General features: G+C 41.2%; 1 protein-coding gene across 1 annotated transcript in view; it reads right to left on the bottom strand.

Moving 5' to 3' along the window:
* The window catches only part of ADNP (activity dependent neuroprotector homeobox), a 30,073-nt gene continuing 9,527 nt past the window's right edge, over nucleotides 1-20,546 (bottom strand). Inside the window, exons 2-4 of the mRNA XM_080812967.1 lie at nucleotides 9,624-9,736; nucleotides 7,749-7,841; nucleotides 1-5,504 (exon numbers count right to left, since the gene is read on the bottom strand). Coding sequence (XP_080669093.1) covers nucleotides 2,397-5,504; nucleotides 7,749-7,841; nucleotides 9,624-9,731 — 3,309 coding nt within the window. The 5' untranslated portion in view covers nucleotides 9,732-9,736 and the 3' untranslated portion in view covers nucleotides 1-2,396. The remainder of the gene's footprint in view (nucleotides 5,505-7,748; nucleotides 7,842-9,623; nucleotides 9,737-20,546) is intronic.

Genomic DNA, 20,546 nt, shown 5'->3' with positions numbered 1-20,546 from the left:
GCTTTTATTGAGACACTTTTAGGGCTTCGGCAACATGGCTGGTTGGGGATCTTCGTTTCCAGTTCTCAGGTGGCCGAATTCTTCTCCGAATGCCAACAATGCCCGTGTCGACCGCCTTAGCGAGGAAGCACACTCATCTGTCTCTGCTCAAATGTTCAACCAGGAACGTACGCCCCTCTCCACTATTCTATGCGAGTCTCCTTACAACTCCACGTAGGCCTCCTGAGCCCGGGCGCCATCCTTCCCACCTAGTAATTTATTAGGCAGCCTAATTTCACCCCAAGGGCGAGAGGGCTTCAGTACAGCTGCTATTTACTATCCTTAAGTAGGAGAAAAATATTTCTCAGTGCCAGTTCTTCTGATGTGATCATCTGTGGCATCTTAGTTTGGGGATGTCCTGTCCGAACTATCATTAGTGGGTGTCTATAGAATTTATCCTCTCCTTACAGAACAGACTTAACTCCAGGCCAGCCCCAAATGCCCTAAAGGTCCTGGTCTATTCTTGCACTTGCTCCTGTAGTTTTTGAGAAGCAGGACAGTACCATTTTAGGAGGTTGGTCAACTTACTTTGGTCTTGTTAATGCTTTTACAGCTGTTTTTTGGAAGGAGTCTTAAAAATTATGGAAGCTAGCCACTTAAGACCTGTTTAGACCAATGTCCCCAAGAGGTGCTTGCTCGGCTTCTGCCCTCTGTAAGGTTTGGAGCTTTCCATCATTGTAATTACTGAAAACGATCCCCTAAGACTGCTTCCTCCTACTCTTCCACTCTTTAGTCCAAGCTGCTTTTGGGAATCGATGTAGTAAATATACTAGCTCCTTTGATCTTAACAGCCCTTCAGGTGTGTGATCTCCAAAGCCTTTTTAGTGGCAAGATGGTCAAGAGAATTACAACAAAAGCAGAGAGTAGTTGCCTGTTTAGTACAATTGTTCCCATTGTAAGGCGAAAACTAACACTTACTTCCTTTTAGAAGAACGAACTGCCAGGGCATTAATACTCTGCTTGCAAATTAATGCCAGTTTGTTAACAACCTTTTCTCCAGACATTTACATATATAAGCAGGCTCTGCTCCTTGACAAAAGGGGAACTGAAAAACTCAAGGATGTTTATTTTTGCAGTCAAAAAGGGGAAAGACAAAAGGAAACCAAAAGAAGTTTTAACAGGTGCCTTGAGAGAAAGCATTCTTAACGCCAGTGGCACATCTTGGTCTTAAGTTTCCTCAGTGGCCATGGCTTCCGGCCCTGGTGAAAGTGAGCCATGGCATCGGCTGGCACATGACATAATGGACACATAGGATTGTAATTTGTAATAAAGCAAATATTTACATTAAGCACAATACAGCAATTTATTTAGATGCTTAAAATGAATACAAAGGGAAATAAAGATCACAAAATTATACATACTACAACAGTGTGTCATATATTAGATGGTATAAATGAATACACCGGGGTGGTGTTTAACTAAAGATAAAACTAAATATCCAAAATGCAGCAGTGGTTTGCTGCTTCAACACAACACACTTTCATACAGATCTAAAAGGTGTCAAAATTAGTAGCTGCAAAGTCAATTCTTGCATGTGATTTTTAGCTTAAAAGATTTCAGAAAACAGATCTGAAATGCCAGTTTTTGTTTCTGTCAGCTGTAATGTCAAGGATATTCAGAACGAGAAAAATTCTATAATACAAGAGAGTCCAGATATATATCTTATGTGGCTGGCCTCTGTTGCGAGATTGTACAAGGTTATGTGCAAAAACTAAGTCTGTCCAAAAGTCCATACTAGCGCAGTTTCAGGCTTTTGCTAGGTAAACTAGATAGAGCGTTTATTACACAGCAAGGGCAACACTAAAAAAAGAAAACAAATCTAGATGGGTACACAATAACAATATCATAGGCATCACTTGAATAGGTCTAAAAGACTGTACAAATATACATTTCAACTATTCAGAATGAATACATGAAAAAAAATTGATTTTCCCCGAAGTCTACTATACACATTGGACTGGTAGCTTGAATGTTGGCCCTACACTACAGTGTCAATCAGGGTAACGCTTCCCAAGATCATCCAACCAAACATTTTACAGAGGGAAAGAAATGTTGAGAAGGCAGATAAAATAAACCTCTGCTTTTCCTCATGTGCGTTCGTGAGCCACCAGCTTATCGGTTTTTCACATTTATTTACTGTGTCTGTCACAGCAAGTTCTGAAGCCAGATCAGCCAGTCGTGTGTCATAGACAAGGGAAGAACCACCGGGATTAGCAGTGGCCTCGTATCCCCACAGCCCGGTGACCTAGCACTCAAAAGGCGGTACCAGTCAGAATACAGCTTTGCAGTCCCACGGAAAGGAGAGCAGAGCAGAGCCCCAGGCAGCAGCAGGTCCCCGGTGCCGGAGAACCTGGCACTCAGGCCTGCTGGCTGCTCAGTTTCACTCCGGTCAGGCCACCGTGCATCGGCTCGGCGACCCCGTCAGTCATGTTGTCAAACTGCTCCCCGTCCTCACTGTCAATTGTGCTATTCTGCCACTCAATCTGTGGGTTAGATAAGCGCTCGTCATTTTCAGATGCGTTCTTCCACTGTGACTGGTCCTTGGACCAAAACCCTTCAACTTTTCCATAGGAACTATTCTTCCATTTCAACTGATCTCTGTCGCCTTGCACGGTAGCCTTTTTTTTGGCAGCTGGCTTACTGCTTCTTGCGTCTTCACTCTGGGAAGACTCATCAGACCAGGTTCCCGCTTTCATTTCACTTGTGTTGTCCTCAAAGTCCGACACCTGTTGGGAACCGGGGCCACTCTCAGACGGAGAAGCACCATCCTTCCACTCAACAGCGTCATCGTGGTCAACGTCACTGTCAGAGGCATCGCGCAGCAGCTTGGTTGGTTCCTCAGTCAAATGAATAGTTTCGTATTTTGAACCATCCTCCTCTTTTTGGTCTAGCTTCTCCTCAGATTCTAAAGCATCCTCAGAAATGACCTTCGGTATGTGCTCCTCCGGGGTATCATTGGGGATTTTAGGCTCGACTTCAAACACAGGGTCAAAAGGGCTACCACTTCCATTGGATTCTTCCTCCAAATTTTCAAAACTGTCTGAGGAGCTGTCCTCCTCCTTCCCAAGGCTGAGCTTTTTGTCAGCAGTTTTACTAGCATTGACTCGGGAATCCTTCTCGTCATGATTCTCAAACAGCCACTCAGCGTCAAAATCCATCTCGTGCTTCACTTTGTTCAGTTCTTTCATGTTGAAGCCCAGTAACACACCAGGCTTGTACTTTTCACAGTCTCGGACACACTTCTTCCTCTTGTTACTAAAGTGGGAAGCAATGTCACTCTTCCACAACCACAAACTGGCAGCCAGCTTCTCAATTTCTCTCCTGGTGGGGTAGGGCTGTTTATTGAAATACTTCGTTAGGAAGCTTTTCCTGGCTTCATAGGAATCATCTTCATGACCCTTGGGGTCTAAAGCTAAAACAACAGGTTCCTCAGGCTTCTCTTCAAAGCTGGGCGAATCACTATCATCATCTAACTTTCGCTTTTTCAGCAAGGGAAATTCCACTTGCTCGTAAGTGCGCTTCACAGGTGCCAGGCCTGGTGACTGATTAAGCCGAGAGGGTGCATTTGTCTTATCCTGGCCATTCTGGGTCTTTCCAACACCCCTGCAGTGAACTAGATGCAAAGTGATAGTCGAGGCGGTCATGTTGCTGGTGTACACACCAAGGCAATGGATGCATTTGTAGGTGAGCTTTTTTTCCACGGGATGAACCGTCTGAATAACTTGGTGCCTCTCTCGTAGGTGATGGGCAAGTGCATCAGATATGGGTCCTTTTAGGATTGAAAAGCAAAGCGGGCAAAGGGTTTTCCCAACATCTTTTTTATAGGGTACAGCAGCTTGAGGTGAACTTTTAACAGGTATATCTGCCTTTTCCTGAACTTTTGGCTGTGGCTTTGGAGGGACCGGAGGGTTATTCTGGGCATGGTAAGCAACAGATTCAGCTGGGGCATCCCTCAGGTTGTATGTGGTTACAAGGAGATGGATATTAGTGTGACTACCCTGCTGCAATGTCAAATCAAAGCTCAAAGTAGAATCTGTTTTAGGTCCCATCTCTTCATCAATGTGAACCATCCGCATGTGTGCCGCCATCTTTTCCACGTCATTGAAAGTTGAACGGCAATATGGGCAAGACAGACCATGGATTAACATGTGGTTGAGCAGGGTATCTGTGGGCAAATAGCGATTACAGTAGAGGCATTTGCTAGTAAAATTGTGTATTTTCATAATGTAGTTGGCTACTGCTGGGACTTTCTCAGCTTTATGTTCTTTTTCGAAGTGCACACTATAAACATTTTCAGGAAAAAGCTCATTACAGATTGTACATATTTTCCACTTTTGAGTTGAGGAAGTATTGGCTGGGGGAGGGCCCGTGGCAGCTGCAGTAGGTTTGGAACTGGACTGACCTAATACTCTGGATGCCTGTGACTGGGAGAGGGAGGGAGACTTTAACTGGCCTGATGAGAGAGAAGAGGCATTAGCAGACTGCAGGGAGTATCTTGCTGGTGCCTGGGACCTCTGCTCTGACCCAAGCCCGTAAGATCTTCCATTTCCACTCGGAAGTAGCTGCTTCACAGACTGAGACTGCTGAGGGATGGAGACTGGTGCATTGCCACCCAGACCTAGTCTCATTGACTGACCAACGCCATAGCCCTGGCCTACAGATTTGACTCCGTAGTTATTCTGCTGTAGGTGAACATTGGACATCATGTTGACTCCTGTAGAATTTAAGTTAGGCTTTGGTATTGAAAGTCGATTTACCATCTGCTGTGATGGCAAAGACCGGACATTTCCAGAAGCAAGGGAACCAATTCTTGATTGGAGCCCCATGCCCTTCTTCTCTTGAGGTTTGGGAGCAATTAGCATCAAGGGTTTGGATCGGGGAACCACCACATTTGTGTGCCCAATCATGGCAGTGACCTGATAGCCTATGCGTTCATGGTCTTCGATGACATGTTGTACCAAAGCTTCGTAGGACTTTGGCATGAAAAGGCATCGCTTGCAGTGAATACTACTCTCTTCCCGGGCATTTGAACCTAAAGGGACTGCACCGTTGAGTGACTTCTCACCTGCCTTTGCTATGTAAGGCGCCGCCACGTGCTGAAAATGTTCCCTGTAAATGTGCTTCCTAACGATCTCATAAAGAGGATCTCGGTAAGTGCACTTCTTACAGTAATAAACAGCTTGTTCTACACTGTCAGCCTGCTTAGGTTTAAGGCCATCATTTTTGCTTTTATCTTTGAAAGTGCTGAGGCTGCTACTTGGTGCGCTGGCGTTTGGAGCATGAAATATTTTAATGTGTGTTTCCAAAGTCTTTTTGTCTGCATTGAAGGTACAGTAGGGGCAATTAAGGAGAATCCTATTTTCAAAGTCTTCACTATGGACATTCCGGAAATGACTTTTGTAGGCAGAGAAGAATTTTGAAGAAAATGGACAAGCACTGCAGCAAAAAGGTTTCGTCCGGTAGTCCTAAAGAAAAGACAAAACCTGGAATCAGAATGCCACTTCAGAAAAGATAGTAATAGGTTCTAGATTTTCTCCCCGAGATGTTCTCTATTTTCAAAATAGAGATATAATGCTATTTTTAGACCTGAAACTCAAATGCATCGATATAATTTTTTTTCCTTTTGCAAAATCAAATTGTAAAATACAAATCCAAATGAGAAAGCTGTTTTAAACCAAATAATTTTATTTGGGTCCCAGAGTATTAAAAAAACCCCTCAATTCCAAGCTTCCCCTCAATGTTTAGAAAAGATCAAAGTCATATTTGCTGATTGGTTTTAGAGAAGCCAAAGACAAATGGCTTCAAAGATAAACATTTTACAGTTAGAAATGACAAAAATAAACACTGTGAAATCACTCTCACTCTTGCAAAAGGTTCCAGATTTACTATTCAGTGAAAGTCAGGGCCCAGAGTGCTATAGTGCCATTAGAAAGTAGGATATAAAGATACACCTTTCATCCCTCCCATCATAGAAACTCTTCAAAAATCTCAAAACATTTTCCCCCTCTGATCGAAGTGCAGTGTAGTATTTAGATTTCATTACTGATCAAAAAGCTACTGATTTGAAGGGCTGGCTTTCTTCTATAAGCCATGCTCTCTCTTCTCAAGCAAGAGCAGCTTCAAAAGAACTAATGAAGTGCTAGCTGCTTTGATTCAAATTAAGAAGTTAAATAAAAATTTCCCATAGACTATGAGGAGTGCATGATGTTAAAAATCCAATGAAGTACTGCAGAATATACTGGTATCAAAGAGCAACTTCCAGAATTATGCTCATTAGCACTTGTGCAGTTTGTCCTTTGAAGACCAGTGAAACACAAGCGGGGCAAGAGATTATCTTTTCTCCCTAGAAACCTACTTTGTTTCAGATACTGGTTTGACACAAAATAAAATACCCTGCTTCTCCTTAAAGCTCAATCCCCTATTCAGTGTTAGAATGTGAAGCTTTGGGATTTGTTAAACCCAATTAAGTGACATGTCCCACTGGAAGGCTTTTACATTTGAAGACTTCTGGTGCATACATTTTTTTCCTGTGGTATGGATAAGAAAAAAAACAGGTAACTATACTCTCAAATTTCTGAGGCAGAGTTTTTTTTTTTTTTTAAATTTATTTATTTGACAGACAGAGATCACAAGTAAGGAGAGAGGCAGGCAGAGAGAGGAAGGGAAGCAGGCTCCCTGCTGAGCAGAGAGCCCCACGTGGGGCTCGATCCCAGGACCCTGAGATCATGACCCGAGCTGAAGGCAGAGGCTTTAACCTACTGAGCCACCCAGGCGCCCCTCTGAGGCAGAGTTTAAAAGTACTTCCACAATTTAAAATCTTTGCCCAAGTATAAGAGATCAATAATTATAGAACTAGGGGCACCTGGGTGGCTCAGCGGGTTAAGCCTCTGCCTTCAGCTCAGGTCATGATCTCAGGGTCCTGGGATGGGGCCCCACATCGGGCTCTCTGCTCAGCGGGGAGCCTGCTTCCCCCACCCCGCCCCGGGCCTTCCTATCTGCCTACTTGTGATCTCTGTCGGTCAAATAAATAAATAAAATCTTAAAATAATTACAGAACTACAGTCACTACTGAAATAGGTAATGATAAAGTCTGCAGTGACAATCACTTCTCCCTGTGGGACAGAGACCACTACCTATACCACCTTCTCTGTTACATCTTTACCTCCTGATACTTGCTGGCATCACTGGTGCCTTGGACTACCTAAGAGTGTTCTTAATTCCAATCTGAAAAATATAAATGATACCTTTCTGTCATTACTGTCCTATAAAGCCACCCATCCCCTTCCCCATGTGCTGGCTTAGCAACCCCAGAGGTTGGATGATACCAACACAGAAAAAAACACCTTCTCCAGAAATAACATGAACTGCAACAGACACAAAAAAATGACGGATGGCCTAGATGAACAGAATATTGGAGGGGACGTTTCGGAAACAGAAATAGAAGAGCAAAAGTACTGCTGATATACAGTAGACCTCAGAACATTTAAGTAACAAAATTTCCCATTATTATACTTTAAAGTTTCAGTCCAATGACAAAAAAGATTCTTTCTAGTTCTCCCTGCCACTTAGGAAAATTGAAATAATCAACTTTGACATTTTCCACACAAGGTTACTGACCACAAAACAATGCATCACTATGAGAGGCCTAGAGCTGAAAAGGGAGTACACCAAGGAGGTTGCCATTTGGGAAAGTCCCCTGTGCTACTTACCTGATTTTTTGTAAGTGAAGGGTCCCACAGTCCTACATCCTCCCATGTAGTGTTTTTCAAATAAAAGTCATTAGGTTCAAACTGTTTAAAATCCTAGAAAAACAGTGAAAGAAGTTTACAAAAACATAGTGATATCAACTCTAGCCCAACCTTACTTATAAATCCCATCTCTTAGCTAGAACTGGGAAGACACACAGAAAAATCAATCCCACCAAGAACTAAACTAGGAATGATAAGGCTCAGGAAATAAAAAAAGGCATAAGGAAGTTGCATTCAACATTTCCTAACAACCGAACATTCCCCAAATGGTCAGCTAGGTTTCCAAGGAAACCACTGGAAGTTCTAATTAAGTAAAAACTTCAGCCACGTAGTAATACCAAAGCTCCTTTCATGAGAGTATTGTAACTCCTCGGTTGTAGCATTAGAATGGAGTGTAAGCTAGCAATGTTTGCTTACAGCACCACGGATGTGATATTCTGAGGGGGACAAAGGGTGGAAATGGACGGGGAAGAAAACTCAGGATTTCTACACCCACAAAAGGAAGAAAGCTATCCGAAGAAAAGTAAGCAGTGTTACGTTAAATTTATACTCTTACGTAAAAATTTAATGGCCCGTTTCCCCCCCCAGGCCAGGAAGATACAAAGTCTCAGGAGAAAATTCCCCTTGACTCCTAAAAGGTTCACAGTTCAGTGTGGGAAAATCAAGCACATATAAATTCCACAGTATGTAATCGGTGTAATAATGGGAGGAACACATCAAATGCAGGATAGAAAAGGCACCTTAACATTGGCATTATTTAGTCTTGTGCAGATTACCCCACTGAGTGCAAAGTGGAATGAGATGGACTGTTTTATTGGGCAGATCTGCCTGAATTTGAGGGGATGGAGAGGCAGTGAACTTCCACACTGGGGATAACGTAACTAGAGAAGCCCACTTTTGAGAAGCTTCGGTCTTCATGAAAATACCCCCCCGCCACCAAGTATTATTCATGGGAGTCAGGAAAAGAAAATCTGTTGCATGAAGGAAATTGCTTTTTAACTTTCAATTCCATCCGAACAGTTGCTGAATGCCTGTTATGTACCCAGCACTGTGCTAGGTGCTGGTTATACACGGAGGGACAAGGTAGTTACAGTTCCTGGCCAGATGGAACTTAAAGGCTAGTGGGGAAAACAGCTTTAAACATTTCAATCAGAGGCTCTGACCAACTAAACCGCAAGACCTAGAGTAATGAGATCTGGAAAAGGAGGAGACCAGTACACTGGCTATCCCACAGGGCTGCTACAAAGCTCAGAAAAAAGGTCAGAAAAACAGTTTGCAAAAGTCCAAACTGTTATACAAGGGGGAAGATAATAGTGTATGATGGGTCAGAAGGGCCAACAAATGCTCGTCCTAAGGAAAGAGACACAAGCACCCAAACCACCAGCCTCACCAATCAGAAGGTCAACCAGAACACTCAGGCGTATCAGAATGAGAACAGGCTCTGGAGCCTGCAGACAGACCCTACCATATGCTTAACTGTGAGGTGGACCTAAACCTTTACTGGTTCTTCATTGTAAACTGGAGATAAGAATTCCTACATCCCCCCCAGGGGCTGTTCTAAGAGTGTAAAATTAGAGACAATTTTAAAGCACCTAAAATGTCTGACATGTTACACCCTCACCAGTAGAACTGCTTTTGCTTCATGATGCAAAGATGAAAAAGCCCATTTTAGGGAGAAGGGAACAAGTTAAGTCAACTGAGAAAGCTCGGGTGAAGCTAATGCTGCAGTTACAATTCAGAATCACAACTAAGAATTAACCAATCCCGGCTGCTGACACAAAGTAATGGATCAGAAGCTGAGTCATGTTAAAATTTAAAAAATGGCATGCTACTTACTTCTATGTGTTCTTTACAGTATTCCAACCCAATGTCACTAAGTATTTTTTTCACAGTTTTCCGGGCTTTTCTTAAACTGCCAAGATTGTTGACAGGAAGTTGGAACATAGTTTCTATTGGAAAAAAAAATTTAAGTCAAGTCAAAACACGTACAACTTGTAATATTTCCTACTTCCACTGATGGTAGGACCACAAACCCTGGCCCGCTGACAAAGAAGGAGAGTAGATACCCTTATCTAGTATGTTCCGATTACTTATAAAGCAGACAGGCAAAGTAAGTGCTCTCTGATCTTTTCTATTTTTAACAGGGTGCTTTATGTTATATTATCAACTATGGGTCTAATCTGGCACAATTCTAATTAAGTTCATCACCAAACTGGTTTTTTTAAAGTTGAGAATTAGGTTAATAATACCAACCGATTATCTTAAAATTGAGTTAGTGCTTTTCTCCTTGTGATGTTGAGCCTCTGAAAATAGAAAAATGTTCACCATTTCAGCATCATTATCACAAAATTTTGAGTGCCAGGGAAAAGAAGTTTTTGTTTTCTGGGAACTGTCCTGCACATTGCTAAGAAATATCCTTCAGTGTTTCCAAATACTATCCAAACTAAAGACAATACTGGTTGTGTACCTGGCCCCCCAGCCAGCATGACCCCTGGACAAAGGCACTCAGCATCAGGGCAGGTGATGACTGTGTTACAGACTTTAGGGGATCCTCTTGAAAAATGAAAAGCTTACATGTATGTGTGAAGGAACTGAAAAATTCTTTAGATGACCTAATACATTAAAAGCACAAATTTAGGTCCACTTCCCCCAAGTTCCTTAAAAAGCAAAAGTTAAAATAAAATTAGTATTTGTATGGCTTCTACGTGACCATAAATGTTTCCTATAAAATACGGTAAGAATTTATCATCAATGTAATAATCCAAATAAATTTTGTAGAATATTAAAGAGTTCCAAAAACCAAAACCAGAGGCAAACCCAAAAGCCAAAGCAAGAGGAATTAAAGTTTAATACACACAAATCTGGTTTTCTAATAAAGGCTGTTATTCTATAATACCACTACCATTTGTAAGTACAACCATAATCAACTAATCCAAATGTAATATAGTATCATGTTACCTCATTTATTATTCTAATCCAAAAATCAATATTAACTATGAAAAATGGAAAAGCCTACCAAAACAAACAACTCCTACAAATTCTGAGTTTGGATGTGTCATCAGAACTGAGAAGTTTCAAAATATTCTACATGAAGTACAAAGTATAACTGAGGCCAAAAAAGAAATGCATTTCACTAAAAAACACTGCTTATTCTTCCCATCCTCAGCAGCTAAAAAGCATGACTATGTGTCCTTCACACTCTCTGCCATCCAACAATCTGCATATTACTTAAGAGTGGACTCAGAAATCACTTTGGTTACAAATTAATGTGCATTCACAGACAGATCCATTATTCCTTGTGGAAATTTTATTGCTAAATCGTTTTAAACCATCTTTTGGAAAGTATTAGATCAGTTGCTGCTTAATGAAACTGTTCCCACAGCCAGGTCACTGAGAGAGAACCACCGGACAGCAACGTTTCAGAAATACAGCAAATGTTACAGGCTAGTTCTGAAGAGCCCAGGCATCACAACAGATGCCCACCAACGCCCAAGTCTGAGAAGAGACATCTTGCTTCTCTCTTCATTTCATAAACTCTCTGTGGGCCCAAATCCAGCAGTTCCTTTGGAACTTCCCAAGTCAGTCCTGCTTCACTTAAGAGGAGAGATGAGCCCAGAAGGCAGCCACTGGTTTTCCCCGCCTCTGGTTATATGCAGCTGAACATCTCAGCAGAAACAAATACACAATGATTGGGAAATGTCACCACCACTGAAGCCACCAGTCTATACAGAAAGCACCCAGGGAGTTAAACTGCAGCCAAGGATAAAGGAAAACTCATTCTCCTATGGGCAATACATCAGGCTTTCTCAGTGCCCACCACCCACGGCTAACCAAGTTGTCTTAAGACCTCCAACTGAAGCACCTCCCTGCATGGTAGGCACCGAGTTTACACACCTACAGTTCTGGAAATGTCAGTATGTTCATAAAGGAGCTTCGTTACAAGAAACTTGTAATTTATAAAATTGTGGTATTTTAGCCATGGAGTAAATCTCAAGTCTACTTAGGCTGAATTAAACAGGCATATAAATATTGAACACTGCTTACCAGAAAATGTTGTATAAAAACGTTTTTTTTTTTAATGATTAGCAACTAGGAGGAATCTAAATTAAAGTTTACACTGGAAGATGTAGAATTAAATTACTGGCATTGTTCATGGATCTGGGGACTTCTCTTTGCCCTCTCCCCAGATGGAGGTACCCTCTGTATTTGCTTATGGAGGTCACTTAAGATTTTGTCCATCTGGAGCTAGAATAACTCACTCATTCATGTGTGTTAGCATCATCAAAAGCATTTACAAAGACTCCTGTTTTTTTAAGTAAAACTTTATAGAACAGGCACACAGTGTTAGAATATAAGCAAAGAAGGATCCCTCCTGCTCTTATCCTTTTGCCATGGAGCTCCCCTTCTGTTAAGGGGCCACTGTTATCTCAAGCTTTTCCGCAACGAGCCAGAATTCAATTCTGTGAATGTTAGCATTATTATGGGTGACAAGATAAAGAACTCAAGGGCCCTACAGGTTGTTTTCCCCAGCCTCTTGCTTGCTGTTAAGAAAGAACTTCGGGGCGCCTGGGTGGCTCAGTGGGTTAAGCCTCTGCATTCGGCTCAGGTCATGATTCCAGGGCCCTGGGATGGAGCCCTGAATCAGGTTCTCTGCTCAGCGGGGGAGCCTGCTTTCCCCTCTCTCTCAGCCTGCCTCTCTGCCTACTTGTGATCTCTGTCTGTGTCTCTCTCTCTGTGTCAAATAAATAAATAAATAAATAAATAAATAAATAAACTTAAAGAACGAACTTCAAGGGGCCCCTGGGATCAAGGCCTGCATCAGGATCCCTGCTGAGAACGGAGCTTGCTTCTCCCTCTCCTGTTCCTCCCTCCCCTCTCCTTGTTTTCTCTCTTTCTCTCTGTCGAGTAAGTTTTCTTCCTTTAAAGAAACAACTTCAAATCAACAGCTGGCTTCAGGGTTCATCAATGTTATCTATTTGATTCATACTTAAAAACTTTTACAAGAATTACTCCTGGCCCTCTGCACCCCTCAAAAGTCCTCTGATTTAGAAATGTGTCCAAGGGGCCCATACCATAAGTGACTGAGGGGCAGGAACAGAGTAAATGGGAAATCAACTGTTTGAGATTAAGGGCTGATCCCTCATTTTTGAATAGAAATAGGGCTAAAAACAAAATATCTAGAATAATTACTCTTAAGTAGGAAGAGCCTTTAATGTCAAAAATTGCCAGAAGATGGGCTTTCTCTCCAGATTTATCCCCAGGTGGCTAGTCCTTTCTCTTAAGCCTCCTTGTTTGTCAGAATGGCCATTTTCACCATTATCCCAATACCAAGGGGAGCTCCTCCAGTCAAACCAAAAACCTTTCAGCTCACGGCAAAAAACGGGAAAATATCCAATTTAATAGACTGGAACCACTGTTCTCCTGTTTATCAGTCATTTTTGAAGAACCTATACTTTGTCACTGTGCTGGGAACAGAGAGATGAACAGGACACAGTTCTTCCCTTCCACAATCCATCATATCTAAGGGCCAGGAACTAGAACACACAGCAGGCACCTGGCCACTGGAGTAAAAAAGATGGCTTCTGCCTGCCAAACTGCCTCTTGGAGCCACCTCCTCCATCAGAGCAGAGTGTGTCTGACTCAGGTCCACTGATCGGAGTGTTCTACCTCTGCCGACACTGAGACTGGTAGAACTGGATGTGTGCCCCAAACACGGCTGATAGTGATGCTGAAAAGGACTCAGGACCTGCTACTACATGGAGAAAGCAGAGGGAGGGAAAGACTCCCATTCGACAATACTTAAAGTCCTTAGTCCAGCTGTGCCTGACAGCCGCTTCCTAAACAAGAGCCAAGTACATGACCACTTTTGCTTAAGCCTTGGTTCACATTCCCTGCAACCAAAAGTCTTTGTAGACCCACTGGGCAGTAGGACACAGAAGAGGAAGTGAACAAGAGAAAAGATGAAGAACTTTATGCCAAGTAATTACACTTATTTATTAGGTCTAGGAGAAAGAACAAGTTTGTTAGGAAGACAGAGTTCTTCTGAAAGATGCTTTGGCCCCTGGTTTCATTAATCAAAAACAAAAACACCGAATGGTCAAACACCTCTACCATTTTTTTTTTAGAGACAGGGAGGTCAGTGTGGGTGGAGGGCCAGAAGAGGAGGGAGAATCCCAAGCAGGTTCATGCACAGTGCAGGGGCCGACACGGAGCTTGATCCCACAACACCAAGATCATGACCCAAGCCGAAATCAAGAGCTGGGTGCTTGACTGACTAAACCACTCAGATGCCCCTCCCCCCAATATTTTAGAATATTAGAAAGGGAGCGCCTGGGTGGCTTAGTCAGTTAAGCATCCGACTCTTGATTTTGGCTCGGGTCATGAGATGGCCCTGCATCAGGCTCTGCACTTGGCATGGAGACTGCTCAAGATTCTCAACCTCACCCTCTGCCCCTCCCCCACTCTCAAAAATAAAAATAAACAAGAACAATTGAAAGATTTGGGGGAAAGCTCAATGACCTATTAATAACAGAGTCAACATTTGCAAGTATTTTATTAACAACTTAAAATGAGTAGTGTTTGAGTAAGCATATGCCATCTGATGAACTAGACTTAAAAATATCAATTTTTAAGAATGATTTAAATTCATTGCTGAATGATTCAGCCACATCCCTTCCTATTGATCTTTGTGAATTTTACCCACACCTACTGACTGGGTCCAAAACATTAAAGTTTTACTTATAATCCTGGCCAAACTTCTACTCATGTGCTTTCTTAGAAAGCAAGAGTCAGATGGCAGAAATGAAAAATCTGAGATCTGTAGCCCTAGGCTAGAGATGAATTGAAAACATACATAGAAGACTGATCAAACACAGGTTTCTCTTTCCCTTCCAAATACCAAAACTAAAAATACTCCTTTACTCCACATACCAAGAGAGAAATGAGGCAGACTGAGCCTGTCTCATGAGGAAGGATCTATAGGATGAACCTGTACAGGTAAAGAATAACAACATCTCAATGACTGTGAACATCACTTAAGCAAAGAAGTCATCATCTGAGAAACGTAATTATAATCATTTATGAAACAACAGCTCTGCCAAAAGGCTTGAATCAAATCAGGTGTTGTATTGATGCTCTTCTGGGTCAGGAAGACAGAGAGAGGATCCCGACAGCAGATGGTTCTAGTTTAGCCCACTCACGGCAAGGTTCGCAGGACCTGATGTACCAAGGGTCAATGAGGCCTGTCTATGTACATGATAAGGTTCCTTGCAAAGGGATCGAGGATGACATCACTTAGTCTGTTTTTTGGAGTAGGGAAAAAGCAGAAAAACATCTGTAACTGTGCCCACAGAAAGTTAAATAACAAAAACAAAAACAAAAATACCCCATAAACTTTAAACCTTTGACCAGGCACAGTTAATCAAACAAGCCAGGAGAAAAAAAAAAGCCTCCAGATCAAACTTTTCCAGATTATCTTTTAAGCTACTGCAAGTGTGGATGTTAACATGACATTTTCCAGGATATAATTCTTCATATTTTTATGTGCCTTCTTAGGTTTCCCAAGTTCTTCATAAGAACATATGGTATTAATTTAACATACCAGAAAATACAGAAGTAAATATGATAGCATGCCCTAATTTCCATCACCTGCAACTTTCTTCTATCTGTGAACCAAAATCTGCAGGGTGACAACTAATGCGTCAGTTGTATCAGTGAATACAAATTTACAAGTTTCTTAAGAAAACGTTTCTAACACTGCATTGACAGCTAGACAGGAACAGTTACTTCTTCCTGGTAACACCTAAACACAAGCTGCTTGGTCTAAACAAATGGTTTTCAACATGCTCCCACCCCTCTTTTAAAGAGGAAACCCTTGTTTCTGAACAAATCTTAGCTGACTTATTAAAAAAAAAAAAAAGAAAGAAAAAAAGCAGAGGGGCTCAGAGTTTGAACTGGTAGGAAGAAGGAGGGAAACTTCTGTTACTAAGTATCTCCTTGAAATAGTTACTTGTCTAAATTAAGCTTCTAATGAAAATTTAAGCCAAGGTGAGCCGTCTGAAATGTAGAATGAGGACCTAGTGGACAATCAACCAAAGCAGAAGTTTGATGGCTACAGGAGAATTCTAAAAGTTTACTGAAAACCTCCCCTGAGTAAAATTAGTCTGATCAGAGTATGGCTGTCAGAAGCCCACAGTAAGCCTAAGGATCAGAATACAGTTTATACTTTGGTGGTGTCCTTTAAACATTTCTACATTAAGCTGTAAAGAAAAACACACATCTGAGAAAATATTTTAGTGGGGGTGGGATCAAAGGCTGGAAATAAGTCCATTACTAGTGAAGAAAAACAGCAGTTGTATTTTCTATGTTAATAAAAACTAGGAAGACATTTTAACTACTACAATATAGACAGTTTCATTTTTGGTAACATCATCAATCCAAATTAACACAAAGGAAATTCAGATCCTTGATATTAAATCAAGAAAACAAAGTATTCTATTCTCACACAGATGCAAGTATTTATATAAAGATCTTATAACCTGAGCTGGGATTTAAGGATCAGATACATTTTAAGTTTCTTTAAACCACTAACTAAAAAGTACTGTTTTGTTAAGAGGCACAGACATTTTAAGAAGACTGTCATAAATCTTCATGCAACCCAAGATGGCACCTTTCTTTTTTTTTTAAACGGATTTTGTGATGTCTCTGTGGAAACATTTAGGACCCATTAAAATAAAAACTAGGCAGAAAGAAAACATCATTTCCTTATTTATGTGCTCACTTTTCCTCCTACCACCCCCTCAGCAACATACTTAATACCTGTCAATATCACTGAGTAAAACTGTGGTCACTGAAAAAGTTTCTTTTTATAATCAGTAAGTGCTTATCTTTCCTGACTATTCTGGGATCAGAAATAGTGAAGAGAGATACCTTATTTGTTTTCTAAGGGTGTCACTAAGTCCTACATTTAAACTAAACCAGTTGTAAATAGGTTTATATGTTTGTATTTTGAAAAAATAAACACCATAAAGCCTTTTTAGAACAACCCTCCGGTGAGTGAGCATGTTGAGAGCCCAGAACCTACATTTGGTCTGGAAGAAACCACCCTTCTCCATCTTTATACAACAACAAACATAGTCCTAAACAGAAGCAACTAATCTTTCAATTTCCTATAAGCTCGGGTAAAAGATGTTGCAGATGCCAGAGGCTCTTCACAGAAAGGCAGATCTAACTGTCTCCTCTCTTTCTCAATCCCAAATACGACAGAACAAGTAACTGATAATCCAGGGCAGAATGCTCTTCTGGATTAGCAGTAAAACTGTGCAGTGTGACAGTGGTGAGTATTAAAGTTTAGACTCCTTTCTCCTTAAGTAACAGAAAATGTGCAGTAGTGTTGAGACTAAAAAGAGGGGGTTATTTGTAAAGCCCAGGAGGATTAGGAAAACTTCTTGCAAATGAAGACACACTTGTACCAAAAGCCAACTTTGAATAATGAACACCAATTATTTTGCATAGGTTATTGTATTAGAACACTGTTAATAAAGACAAGAAGCCGACAGAAAATGTAACCAACTTCTGTTTTCTTCTATACTCATCTACTAACTGCACTGGCTTTTACTATTCTCTAATAAAAAAATTGCAGTGGAGTTAATTGTGTCAAATACAAAACTGCCTTCAGAAAAAAAGACACTTTGACTTTCTTGAAGTTTTTACCAAATCAATGATTAAATTCCGCAGATTTTATTTATTTTTTATTTTTTTGGGTAAGTAGACTTGTTACTTATGAAAGGCAAAATGAGTACATTTCCCTAAATATAGCATCTGGTACAGCAATGCTTGGTCACAGGAATACTTTTGGCCACAGTCTATAAACAATGTGTGAATCCCTTCCACAAGTAGCCCCGCTCTAATCTAAGACACTCTCTCTGCCTGATCACAAGTGAGCGGAGCACAAACCCCGCCAGGCAGTTTGTTTCACAATGGACATATGATGTTCACAAGCCCACAGTTCTCAGTTCAGTCTACAGAAATCGAATTCCCTAGCCACAGAACAGCCTTTCACATTTTTAAGACCCTTCCTCCTTCCCTCCTCCCAAGTCAAGCATGCTCAGTTCTTTTCACCATTACTTCTGTTATCACAGGAGCCAACTGCTAATGGATGGGCTCCAGTCTGTCAATCTCTCTGGTGCCCTGAATAAAACTTATTCCAGACGTGACACAATCAGAAGTCAAGTGGGACAACACTTCTCTAGTTCTAGATATTTTCTTAAAAATTTTATTATTTTTATTATTAGAGAAAAGAGAGGGTGTGAGTGGGGGAAGGGAGAGAGAGAGAATTCCAAGCAGATGCTGCGTCTGGTGGAGGGCCCAATGTGGGACTTGATCCCACGACCCTGAGATCATGAACTGAGCCAAAAATAAAGAGTTGGGTGCTTAACTGACTGAGGCACCCAGACAGACACCCCTAATATATTATTATTTTTTAAAAAGTAATCTCTGTGCCCAACATGGGGCTTGAACTCATGACCCAGAGGTCAAGAGTCACATGCTCTACCTGAGATATTATTTTTAAATTAATATTCCCAAAAGGTGCACTGTGTTGGTGGCAGCCACTTTACACATATTACAACAATCAACCAAGATCTTTTATTTTTTTAAAATATGTGTTGTGCTTCTCAGTATTAGGTAGTTCAGTTGGTAGGAACAAAAACTTTCTGTACTGAATCCAAGTCTGGTTAAAGGGAAGTTAACTATCAAGTCTTTGAGTATCTTCTCAGTTAAAGGGGCACGAACATTCTGATTCCAAAATGTAGCATCGTGAATCACTGAAAGAACCGAAGGGTTGCCTCATCTACACTTGTCTCATTTTACAGATTAGCAACTGAGGTGAAGCAACTGGCCAAGGTGATCAGCTTGTCCGTGACAGACCTGGGTCTCAAAGTTATCTCCAGATCTAGGATGCTGTGCTCCTCCCACTACCCTTGTAGACGAAGCTCTTATCTCAGACATTAAAGGTAAACAAGAGCATGTTAAATACATACACTGAAAGTGCCAGAACTTCATACTCTAAGTTGAAACAACCTCAAACAAGTTCAACCAAACTAGCTTAAGTGATGAAACAGATTAAGAATACACACACATCTCAGGTCAGATGGTCCCGTCAGATGCAGAGAAGAACTGAAACAAGAACCTACTAGCTCTGAGACCACTTGCCCAAAAGTGCTCTTAACCATCACCATGGATGCCGAGAGTCGACAGATAGTCACATCAGGAAGGTAGTCCTGATTGTATTAATACCCTGCAAAATAAAAACCACAATCTTGGTATCCCTCAATAAAATAACAGCTTTTCAAAAACAGATGTATCCCATGTCTTTCTTTTATCACCTTCCCATTATCAATACTCAAAACATGCTATTCCAAAAATTGCTTGGGAAAGCAGAGGCTTTAATGATCCTTCTTTTTCTGGACAGTAGGGTTAGGCAGGAGGGCAGTCTGCTTTCAACTACCTTTTAGGCTCCTTTTTTGTAAATAAAGTTCCGGTTGTTTTTATTAGAAAAGCAACTGGGAAATAAAAACACATACACACCAAAACCTGTACATGAGGGTGCCTGGGGGGCTCACAGTCGGTCAAGTGTCTGACTCTTGATTTTGGCTCATGTTGTGATCTCATGGGTGGTGAGACGGAACCCTGCATGGGCTCCGCCCTCAGCTTGGGAGTCTGCTTGAGATTCTCTTCCTCTGCCTCTGCCCCTTTGCCCCCAGGCTCGCTCACTCTCAAGTAAATAAAATCCTGAAAAACCAAAAACACCAAAAAACCCCCACAAAAAACCAAAAAAGCAAAAACCTGTACAGGAATGGTCTCACAGTAGTCATTAATACCCAAGAAGGACAAAGAACCCAAATCTCCATAAATAAAATGTCGTATATTCATACAGCAAAATATGATTCAGCCATAAAAAATGAAGTATTGCTATATGCTAGAACATCGATGAACCCTGAAAAATCCCTGCTCATGGGAACCAGGTTCTTTGTGGGATGATGAAGATACTGCAAAAAACTGACTGTGGTGTTAGCCTCACTACTCTGAATACACTAAGAAATATTAAATTGTATACTTTAAAGGGGTGAATTGTATGGTGTATGAAGCACATCTCAGTAAAGCTGTTACAAAAGAAAAAAGCAGTTGGGCCTAACAGAACAAATACAGAAAAGGCAAGGAACACAAATAAGTATACGTAAGGAGTTAACTCCTTACTTAATCCTTCCAGCTTTTTATGCACATGTAATTTTTCTTTTAAAGGGAAATGAATCTTTTGTATCTCAGCATTTAGTCATGCAGCAACAAAACTAATGCTGCCGGAAAAGTTTTTAATTTTTAAGAACTGTGCTTTCCTTCCAATAGGTAGATGCTAGCCACAAACAGCTATTCGTCATGTAGAATATGGCCAGTCTGAAGTGAACGGAGATATGCTTTATTTTTATTGTGGTAAAACACACATAAAATTTACCATCTCCAGAATTTTTAAGCACACAGTTCAGTGATACTTAGTCGTAATATCATGACACCATCACCACCCGTCTCCAGAACTCTTTTCATGTCGCAAAACTGAAGTTCTGTACATTAAACAGTAACTCCCCCTCTGCACTGGACAACCACAATTCTACCGTCTCCTTGACTCTGACTACTCTAAGTACTTCATGGAGTGGAATCACAAAGTCCTTGTCTTTTTGTGCCTGTTTTATTTTACTTAGCATCATA

The sequence above is a fragment of the Martes martes genome (assembly GCF_963455335.1).
Source record: "Martes martes genome assembly, chromosome: 9".
Lineage (NCBI taxonomy): Eukaryota > Metazoa > Chordata > Mammalia > Carnivora > Mustelidae > Martes > Martes martes.
The sequence above is the reverse complement of the archived record's forward strand: the minus strand, read 5'-3'. Positions and strand labels throughout refer to the sequence as shown.